At 44.9% G+C, this 11,293-nt stretch overlaps 1 protein-coding gene across 1 annotated transcript in view; it reads left to right on the plus strand.

The window, feature by feature from the left end:
- The window catches only part of SLC24A3 (solute carrier family 24 member 3), a 66,058-nt gene extending 55,097 nt beyond the window's left edge, over positions 1–10,961 (plus strand). The window contains exons 11-12 of the mRNA XM_011371329.2: positions 7,431–7,496; positions 10,777–10,961. Of these exons, the coding sequence (XP_011369631.1) occupies positions 7,431–7,496; positions 10,777–10,926 (216 nt within the window). The 3' untranslated portion in view covers positions 10,927–10,961. The remainder of the gene's footprint in view (positions 1–7,430; positions 7,497–10,776) is intronic.
- Positions 10,962–11,293: the final 332 nt, after the last annotated feature.

An 11,293-nucleotide genomic window follows, 5' to 3' on the forward strand; every position in this document is an offset into this window, starting at 1 on the left:
TGCTTTCTTGGATTTCTCCCTAATTGTATGGCTTATTCATCTAGATCTCAGGTGATTTTTTCTTGCTACTCTTCCTTATTACCGTCACAACTTTGATTTGGTTGCCAAAGGGATGAACAGATCCTCTATCATCTACGCTATTTTTTTTCTCCTCTATAAAGATGTTTTTTAATGTTAATTAGGTGACTTTTAGGCCTCACCTTAGGATGGGAGCTGGTTCCCAGGAGAACCACCCTGTGATTAGAGGGAGGGGAGAAGCTGGAGGTTGAGTCAATGATTTTATCAATCACACACCTATATAATGAAGCCTCCATAAAAACCTAAAAGGATGAGGCTCAGAGAACTTCCAGGTAGTGAACACATGGAGATTTGAGGGGAATGGTGGCTTAGAGAGCATGGAAGCTCCAAGCCCTTTCCATGTACCTCACCCTCTGCATCTTTTCCATCTCGCTGTTCCTGAGTTATATCCTTTTATAATAAACTGATAATCTAGTCATAAAATGTGTCTCTGAGTTCTGTGAGCCACTCTAGCAAAGTAATCAAACCCAAGGAGGGGGTCAGTGGAACCTCCAATCAATAGTCAGCTGATCAGAAGCACAGGTCACTATCCGGGCTTACAATTAACATCTGAAGTTAGGGGTAGGGAGGGAAGTGGGTGTGGGGGGCAGTATTATAGGACTGAGCCCTTAACCTGTGAGACCTGATGCAGGCAAACAGCATCGGAATTGACTTAAATTATAGGACACGCATCTGATGTCACAGAATTGCTTGGATGTCTGGGGAACGCCCCCTCCCCCACTCCCATCCCCCGCCGACACACACACAAATTGGAGACTAGAATCTTACCTTGGTGAAGTGGCTAACTTCTTCTGAGCCTCAGGTGATGCTTCTTTACATAGGAAGACAAAATCAATCCTACTTACCTCACAGAGTTGCCGCTAGAATTCAATGCAACTGTCAATGAAAGCAGGGCCAAACCTATAGAAAAATTTTGTAAGAATATTGGAGCCAAAATTTTGAGGGCATGCCTGGAAGCAATAGCTCAACAAATGGAGAAAATGCTCCAGAGAATGACATTTTTGAAGTTCATTTTATATGTTTAGAATCAAAGGAGAAAATGTAAAGAAGGTTACATGGAATCCATTGGTCATAGATTAAAGAAGTAGGAGAAAGCAAAGCGAGGAAATCTCTAGGATTGGAAAATGGAAGATACATACTTCTTTTACATGGGCGGGTACAGAATAGTTAAAAATTAACATTTATAGCCATAGAGATAATATGCGGGGAACAAGATAACAATGAGGGGTTCTGTGGTCAGCTCCAGTGGTCTCGTGCTCTGGTGTTAACAGTTGTGCCTTTGAGGGGTCTGGAAAAGAATATTACTCTGACATTTCAAAGTAATATGTTATCCTAGATGCATATGAACAATGGACAGGGCTCACTTAAGGTAAAGATTGACCTTTGCTAAGGAAGCTACAGGCCTGGGACATGACTACCATCCATGACCTGCCCACTTAGGAATTTATAATCAGACCATACTGTGTGCTTGCTTTTGGTCACAGCTTATCAAGACTGCCAAGTAGCCCCCCGGGTTTGTTGGGTCTACTAAGTTGCCCCCTTTTGTTTACACAACACTGTGTGTGTGAGAACTCAAAGGAATGGACTTGGGCACCAGCTACCATTAAAGTGCCTCTTTTCTGTAGGCTTGTTCACTTTCTCACCTCGTTTAATTGTTCAAGGAAAGAGATTCCCACCCAGTGATATTTTACAACATACATTCAAGGCTGGGCACATCCATTTGGAACCTACACCCACACAAATGTTCAAATTACCCAAATCTGAAAATGCAAAGCGACGTGCAACATGTGTTCCAAGTTATAAATAAATTAGCGACAATCCAGGGGCTTCTTATTTTTCCTAAAAGAATTTGCTGGCTGGGTGGAGAAGACCTCAAACCATAACGAAAATTTAAACTGCAATATGAGGAAGTCAGAGTCTTTGAGGCTGGGGGTTTTGGATCCCCAAACTGTATAGGATTCAGTTTTTCGAACCACATACACCCATGAAACTAGGCATGAATGAGTCTCTGTGTGTGTATCCTATGAAAAAATATATTTACATCGTGGGCTAAATTCCTGTTGACTTTGGAACCAGCCAGCCTTCTGTTTCCTCTGCAACAACTGCCAAGAGGGAATTGGAAAATGAAAATGCATATTTTTGAAGGCAAGAAATAAAAACGATGTTAAATGTCAGGGTTGAATAATCCGGTTACATTTTGCATGCTCTCAGATAGGCATTGCCATAGAGATTTTCTGCATTTGTACTTAATGGGCTTTGCATCTGTGAGGCAGAAAGCAGGGAAACAGTTGTTTAGATCAATACTGTTGGCACTCAAAGTCTTTTTTGAAGGTAATCTAGAGATGAAATGTGCTACTGTCTCTCTTAGTACACCCCAAGAAACTAGTTTTTGAGGGGGGTGAGTTAGATTTGCTGCTGTCAAGGGAAGTTATTGGGTGATGGAAATATTGTATATTCTTATTGAGTTGTGGATTACATTAGTACATGCATTTGTCAAAACTTATTCAATAGTACACCTGATGGATAAGAAAAAAAATCTGTGCATTTTACCGTATGCAAATTATACCTCAATAAAAAAATTGGGGGTGACTTCTCACTTTGTTGCTTGAAAAGATCAGCTTAAAGCCACCATTCACCATGGTCAGTCTCCCCATCCAGCTCTCCCCTCTTGCCCCTTGCCATCCAGCCTTGTTGCCTCCAAGGCATGCACACACACGTGTGCTCACAAATACGCATGCTCAGCAGCATCTACAGATGCTTATTTAAACATAGTGTGTGGGGCCAGGGGGAAGTTAGGTGCTGTGTGGAATGAGGAAAAGCTTAAGACCCCATCATCTGCCCTCTGCATTGGGACTGACTAGCTGGGGAGGTAAGAAGGTGACCCAGGCAAAGAACACCACAGAGATCAGCTTTGAATGGGGTATAGGGCCAGCAAGGGCATATTGAATTTAAAAGAGGCAAAAGGACTTAAGGAAGGATGGGCATAGTAGAGGTGGGAAGGAGGTGAGTGTCCCATCTGACTAGACAGAAAGTCCCAAAAGGGAAACAGGAGTGTGCTAAGGTGGGAAGGGGGAACCACTACCATTTGGAGAGAGTTAGATGCTCTCCCATCTGGTGCATGACCACAGATGGGGGATGCTAGGATGTGAGAGAGTATCTGAGGTCTCAGTTGTCTTTATTCTCTTCATTAATAGTTCTGTCAGTTGGTGAGAAGCAGCCATTATAGGTCTCTTTTCATTCTGTTTGTGAGGTATAAAATTGATACACGCTGATAGCCCAAAAGTAGAAGCAGCCCAGATGTCCATCAACAAGAGAATAATTAAACAAACTGTGGTATATTTATGCTGTTATAAAAGTAAATGAACTATTGACAAAAAGAAAAACATGAAGGAATGTTTAAGAAAGTCCTTGCATAAAAGAGTGCACACTGTAGGATTCCATTTATTCCATTTATACGGAAATTTCTAGGACAGGCTAAACCAACATATGGTAGAGAAACTTAGAACAGTGATTATCCTCAGGCAAGACAAAGGGCACAAGAGAACTTTTGAGGGGATGGAAGTGCTCTCAGTTTGGGTTACACGGGTGCATACATTTCTGATAACACATTGAATGGTGCAGTTATGATTTGTGAATTTCAGCATATGGAAATTGCATCTAAAAGTAAAAGACCCATAAGCTATAATTGAACCCTATTTAACACTTAACAGATGCCAGCTGAAGTGTTTACAGGTGAAGTGTACTTGTATCTGCAGCTTATGTTGCAGTTCATTAAAAAATAAGGTGGTATCTTTCAAGTGTTTTGAATGCTTGAAAACTTTCATAATAAAATGGTAGGCTAAAAATAAAAGCTATGTATGTCGTAAAAGAAGTGGGGTGTGGAGACAAGGAATGTTGGGCAGGGATTGCATTGCTTCTGAAATGTCATCTAGGAGTGGCATTCAGGGTCTCTCTTCTGCCAGCCTCTCACTGACCAGTCCACCCTGCCCCACAGAAACACTGCTTCTTTTAAAAACCACGTTCAAAATTCTACCTTGAGGGTACTCGTTACCCATTCATCAATGACGTATTAAGCAGGTGGTCTGTGCTCAACCCTGTGCCAGGCAGAGGATAAAGTCAGATGTGGTCCCCGCCCTCGTAGTGTTTGTCATCTACAGAGGCATTGATCAGGGATTTGCTGAGTTTATAAAAGGAGCAGCCAGGGGTTCCAGGGATGTGGGCCCAAGCAGTTCCTGAGCGGGTGGAGAATAACAGCCCACACTTAATGAGAACGAATTATACATTGGATCCTGTTCAAGCTTAACCTGGATTAATTCAGTTAATCCTCACAACCACCCCATATGATGATGGTGACTGTATTATCCCCATTTACACATCAGAAAACTGAGGCTTGGGGAAGTTAAGTCCTCACCTCTCCGTGACTACACAGCAAGTGAATTACTGAGCAAGGATTCAGAAACTAGGAAACGGGTTGGAACCCATGCCCTAAACCAGGGGTCCAAGACTTTTTTCTGGAGAGAGCCAAAGAGGAAATATTTTAAGCCCTGTAGGCCATATGGTCTCTGTCCAACTACTCAGCTCTGCTATTGTTGTATAAAAGTTGCCCTAGCCAATACATTAATGAGTGAGCTGAGTGCCAACAAAATTTTATTTACAAAAACAGAAGACGGTAAATTTGGCTCATGGGTCATAGTTTGCTAAGTCCTGCCCCCAAACCACCCATAGTCTCCAGTGGCTGGGAGGCTTTCAAGTTGGACCAGAGGCAACTGAAGGAAACTTAATTCCTGACTACCTCCTTTATGTAAAAGTGTGGGAGTCACATAGCAAGGAGTCAATGCAGGCTTCAAGAAATCAGTCTCTAATTAAAAATGACAAACAAAAATACATCTCTGGAAGCATGTGGCAGTCCATAACCAAAGGAAGCTGCGAAGAAAAGGTAAAGAAAAAAAGGGGAAAAATTATCAGAAACCACACAAAAGTTGGTTGTCTTTAGTCTTTAGAGCCATGTTTAGAATGTCAGCTGCACAGTTCTTTAAGACTTTATATGAATGTGGAAAAGTAAAGTTCAAAAGCTTTGCTTGAGCATGATTCATTTCGAAAAGGCTTCGCCAAAGAATTTTCCTGCTTGCAGCTTTGCTCTCACTGGCTGTCAGTCTCTTAAGGGCAAGAAATTGCTTTACTCAACTTCTGCTGTTGACAAGGATTCAACCCTAGAGCTCAGAGGGAGAGCAGGGCTGAGAGTGCATTGGCCCCATTCTTGGGTGAATCCATGCAGCGTTGAAAATTAAGAGCTCAAAAGGGTTTCTGAGTGTATGGTCACTGTTTCAGGGTCAACTCAAGGACCATATGACTGAAGACAGCCCCAGCAGGTTCTTCCTTACTCTGCATAGGGGCTGCCATTTGCTCAGGGAGCCCCCTTGCCCCTTCATCACTGGCCAAGATACATGGGGGATTGGCATAGAGTCAGTGTAGACAGAATACTTTGGGGGCAGAGAGTCTCTTTCAGCCAAGCATTTGTGATGTGCTTCAGGATATTAGCCTCTTTATTCCAGCATAGCTGATGAAAGGGGGAAACTCTACGCATAGCCAGGCTGAGGGTCTGCAGGAAGTTAAGCTACTAGCTAGACTGAGATGGCCAATTCCTCATTTTTCCACACTGAATTCATTGGGTCAACCCATTGCTCTAGTGTCACAGAGATAAGATTTGAGTCCTTTATTCTTAGGAAGACAGTTGGCGGCTGGGCCAAGGGGATGGTTGGCTCACATGGATTGTGCAAGCAGAGGAGAGAGTTCAGTCCATTCCCTCTGTGAAACGGTGCTTAGTGAGATGTGTTACGTTCCCAGGTCCTCACAGAAAGGATTGGCTCTTTAGGGTATGTGGTGTTCTGTCACCAAAAGATGAACTGAGCACTTCCACCTACTGAGACACCCACTTGTTCCCATACACACACCCCAGGGGTGAACTGGTGGAAGGGTGGCAAGAGGTACTTTGAACCTTGTCAGAAGGACCCCAAACTACTCCTTATAATCACCACTTCATTCTCTAATAAATACGATCAATCTGCCTCGTTTCTGTGAATACAGGTGAGCCTTTGACTCTCAGCAGGGCAGTGTACATGGGGTGGGGAGGCTGTAGTCCCCAGATGTGCATAAGAGTTTCCAAGAGAGCTGGTAAAAAATGAATGTCAAAGTCTCATCCTCGGAGCCCTTGGAGATCAGAACTGGATTTAACCTTAATACTTTCTCTAAATCAGTGGTTCTTAAACCCCTGGAGGATTTGTTGAGACACAGATTGATGGGCCACACCCCCATAGTTTCTGATACAGGAGGTCAGTTTGGGGCCTGGGATCCTGCATTTCTAATCAGCCCCCAGGTCGTGCTGCTGCTGCTAGTCTGGGGTGGGGCCGGGGGTTGCTCTGAGAGCAGGGCTGCTTGAAGGTGTACCTCCTACTTCAGGGCAGCTGGCCTATGACCTAGCAGAAGGGGCATTCTCTCTTCGCTGTGGAAGAACTGTGATTTTTGTCGCCCACGTTGGCCTCTTAGTATTCTCCACCTGCTCTACCTAATACTACAGCCACTAATCACATGTGGCTCTTTAAATGTAAATTGAAATTCATTGAAGACAAGATTAAAATATTTGTTCCTTTGCTGTATGAGCCTCCTTTCAAATGCTCAACAGTCCCATGTTCCTTATGCCTGCTGTATGAGACATCACAGATGTAGGACATTCTATCATTGCAGAAAGTTATACTGGACAGCACTGTTCATAAAAATTATAAAAATTATTTCTTTCTTTCTCTTCAAAGTTTGGTTGTCAGCCCCACTGTATCACTGTGAAAAATTAACCAAAGTCCTTTTACAAATATCAGAAACAGATATATATATAGCAACCTTTACCAACCTCTTCATATCAGGTTGAAGGGAAGGTCACAGACATTTTAATGCAAAAGAGATAAAAATTTTAGTAATATTTTCCAAAATATTGCTCCCATCACTCATGTTATGAAATTTATGAAACTGCCTAGAGGTGAGGTCCACAGGGAAGTGTTATGAGCAGCAAGAATCAGACGGCACACATGGAGAATTCAATTGACTGTGGGGCAGTCCCCTGGGAGCCACTGTTAGAGGGAAGGATGGAACTGGTTTAGAGTGGACCAGACCAGGGCAATTCTGGGTATTTTAGGAAAATGCCTATTCCTACTGCAAGCTGCAGAGCATGGCTGCTGAGGCTACCTTTTCTTTTCCATCCCAGACGAGAGATTTGGACTCACTCCTACTCAGAGATACTTAAATGCCCTGCACTAAGCAGATGCCTTTTGGGAAGCCTAACTCTGTTTCATCCTTTCTTACAGATTCGGCTGAACAGCAGGGGACTGATCTACTCCGTGGGCCTGCTCCTAGCCTCTGTCTTTGTCACGGTAGGTTTGTACCCCTGTCCTCACTCTTGAGTTTCCACATTCTCCCTCCCCAACCCGCCTTGGGGTTTTTCAGCTACAGAGTTTGTTTGGACACCAGATGTACTTGGCTTCCTGGTGGATCGGAACAATCGGCCTCCAGATGTTCCATTGCCTTCATAACTTTCTTCTAGAAGTGGATCCTAGCAAAGGAAGCCTTCTCTAGAAAGCCTTCTCTTTTCTGAAAGGAGGCGGCCTTCTTCCAGAAACATGGCGATATCTCACGTCAAACACAAATTGTTTTATCAAAAACAAAGGGAAGATCCCACTTTTTCTGCAGAATTCTAATTAACTGACTATTCTAGGTTACTAAACATCTTCATAAATCCATGAATTTGACCAATACGCAGTGACTAAGAATATATTTTATTGACAGTGCAGTTTTATTCCATTCTACTATCTTAACCATTACATCCCTTTGTGTAATGTAACATCCCAACTCAACTAACATATATGGTATGAACAAATTTGCACTAACACATGAACTGACCCACATGATGTATCCACTAACATACAAGTATGCTGTTGCATTTTCATATTAATAAACATTGAGACAGTGTTTTTTTCTGAAATTTTCAATGAAATATTCATTGAATTACACCTGTTAATTCAGTGTTAATTACTATGTTAATATACGTACACTAAGAATGGCAATTCAAAAGGGCAGGCAGGAAGCAGGAGAGGTAATTTACGGGATCAGGGTGGGAGTCAAATGTCAAGGTTTTACCAAAGCAAATACTGCCTTATGCAAAAGTGAAAATCTATATAATTCATTCTTCTGTAGTTTAGGGGTTCTTTAGGCCTGGTATGATGTGGGGTTATGATACTTGCAATAGCCACACACGGTGCTTAACGCTTTGCATATATTTTCCCATTTGGAGCTCACCACACCCACCTGAGGTAGTCACTAATATACAGATGACAACTGAGGCCTATAGAAAAGTTGACGCCAAATGAACGGAGGCACAAGCAGTCTGACATCAGAGTGCATGCTCACCCCTGCAGTGCCTCTCCTTATGCTGTGCTACAGTTGTACATTCTATAGGAGATTGACCTCACCACTCCCTGGGCTGTTGAAAATGGGATTGTTGGAAGGTCAAAGAGAAGTAGGTTTGGGGAAGAAGAGCAACATCAAACACTTTAAGTGTGCAGTGCCTATATGACATCCAAGGGGAAAGGTCAAGAAAGCCATTGGGAAGGTGAGTCTGAATTTAGGAGAAACGTCCAGCTGGAGACACGAGGATGTAGATGGTATTTAAAGCTGTGCAGTCAGATGAGCCCACCAAGGACGTGAGCACCGGCAGAATAGAAAAGAGGCCCAGATCTGAGCCAGGATGATGAAGATAAAACTCCAAAAGAACAGAAAAAGTAGTGGGAGAGGTAAGAGGAAAACCAGAAGAGTGCGGCAGCTGGAAGCCACATGGAGCAGGTGCTTCAAGGTGGAGTCATCTGCTCTGTCGAGGGAGGGGAGTCCTGAGTGTTGGCCCTCAGGGTTAGAAATGCAGAGTCATCTATACTCTTGACAACGGTGGTTTGCAGAGCGATGGGGCAGAAAGTTGAGTAGAATAAGGTAACAGAGGACGGAAAGAGAAATTGGAGGCATCTGGTATTTGCAACTCTTTTAAATGATCTTGCTGTAAAGGAGAGAAATGGAAATCCAGAAAAAGTATGGTTGTCTTTTAAGATGAGAGAGATAGCAGTATTCTTGTATGCCAGTTGGGATAATGCAGGGGTTGAGTGGGGGGATGGAGATTGAAGAGGGGCAGTTGCTGGAAGCACATCCTTAAGCAGTACGAGGAGGTGGGATCCCATGCTGAGGACAAAGCCATGGTCAGTGAGTCCTCACTAACAGGGTAGAAGAAGGTGGGCAGGTAGATGTGATGGTGGGAGCTCCATGAAATGGGAACAAGGCCACAAGCTGAGAGTGAGAGTAGAGAAGGGAGCGTTGGGGGTTTCAGGAGAGAGGAGAGGTATGAAATAGCCATCTAGGAAAGGGGGAGATGGTGGACTAGGAAATAGAGGATGATTGCCATAAAGCATGAATGGCCCACTTAAGGTTTGTGGTCTTGAATTTAAAGTGAGACCCATCAGTCTGGCTGGGCATTTTCCTCCAGTCTGGGTCAGCCATGGGAAAGCAACGTGGAGTAGATGGAAGATGGCTTGAACCAAAGGCTGTGGCTTAGCCAGCAAAGACAATAAAACTAGAGAGAGGACAAGGAACGAAGGTGCCAGGAGTGACCATAGCAATTGCTGGTGAAACTTACGTGGGGTAAAGAGGGAATGGGGTACAAGGCGGGTGAAGTGCAGTGAAACGGTGGCGGCTCCAGTGAATTCTGGGTCAGGGTGTCCGCAGAGTCACGAGAGTTGTGGGGTACCAGATGGAGCAAGTGGGAAAGACGAGAGACGTCAGGCAGAAAGTGGGATGTTTGACACTGAGATAACAGAGCTGTTTTTTCTGTTATGGGTAATAGCAAAATTTAGGCTGCAGGGTTGTCCACAATGGCGGAAATAGCCTGTATCTGCTCTGGACAGTACCCACTGGTTACGTGTGGCAGTGGAACACTTGAAATGTGGCTAGTGCAACTGAGGAACTGAGTTTTTAATTTTATTTGATGGCATGGAGTGAGGGACTGCGATAGGGTGAAGGACAGGACTCGAGAACTGGCGTTGGGAAGATCCTCTTGGTGGATGGTGAAATCACCAAAAAGCGATTTCAGGAGTGCTGGTGACAGCAGTGGCAGCGAGAGGGGACTTAGGGCTCTGAGGAATGCTGGGGCACTCAGCGTGAACTGCAACCATGAGCGCAGAGTGTGACAGTTGGGGGACTTCAGTGCTTTTCAGGAGAGAAGGGCATGGAAGCAGCAGTGTGGAGCAAGGGGGACAACTTCCTGGCCTCCAGGCACAGGAATGGGAAGAGATGCTGCCACCACCTGTGGGAGCATGAGGATGAGCCAGGGTCTGCTTGAAGCAAGGAGGTGAAGAGTCGAGACAGGTGGTGCCGGCACAGAGCAGTGCAGGTTCGGAGTCCAGGGGAGGAGCGGCGGCCACTATGCTATGTCTCTTACTCCCATCATTATGACTTTTATAAGTTATTTTCCCACAAACAGCAGGTTCTGACTTCCCCACTTCTTGATTTTGATGTTCTTTCCTTGATGAGAGATGAACTTTGTGGGCCCAGAGAGAATCAGTGCCCTGCACAAGGGCCCTCCGGCCGCTGCCCTCTGACCCCCTCTATGTGTTGCAGGTGTTCGGTGTTCACCTGAACAAGTGGCAGCTGGACAAGAAGCTTGGGTGCGGGTGCCTTTTCCTGTACGGCGTGTTCCTGTGTTTCTCCATCATGACGGAGTTCAACGTATTCACCTTCGTGAACTTGCCCATGTGCGGGGAACACTGATCTACCGGGCCGCCTGCCAAGGCTCAGTTCCTTCTTTTCTGTGCAATACAAGACCTGGTCACACCCCGGCTCACTTGGGCCCCCAGGCCGGGGCGTCCTGTCTGTCTCTCCCGCGCTGTTCACAGGCCTCAGCTCCTGCCTCGGTGGCCCAGGCTCTCCCTGCCCCTTCCCTGGCTCCTTCTTCTCCTTGGGTCGTACCTGCCACCCAGCCCCTCTCGCCCACCCCTTCTGGCCTCCTCCTTGTGAAGACTTTCGTAGTCCACGTGAATTTCCAAGCTCCATTTGGAACAGTGACTGAGATTCTAGAAAAACTGGCTGCTAACTGGCCCAAGCCAGGCAAAACTTATTACGACCCCTACTCCTTTTT

This window comes from Pteropus vampyrus, unplaced genomic scaffold, assembly GCF_000151845.1.
Source record: "Pteropus vampyrus isolate Shadow unplaced genomic scaffold, Pvam_2.0 Scaffold7, whole genome shotgun sequence".
NCBI lineage: Eukaryota > Metazoa > Chordata > Mammalia > Chiroptera > Pteropodidae > Pteropus > Pteropus vampyrus.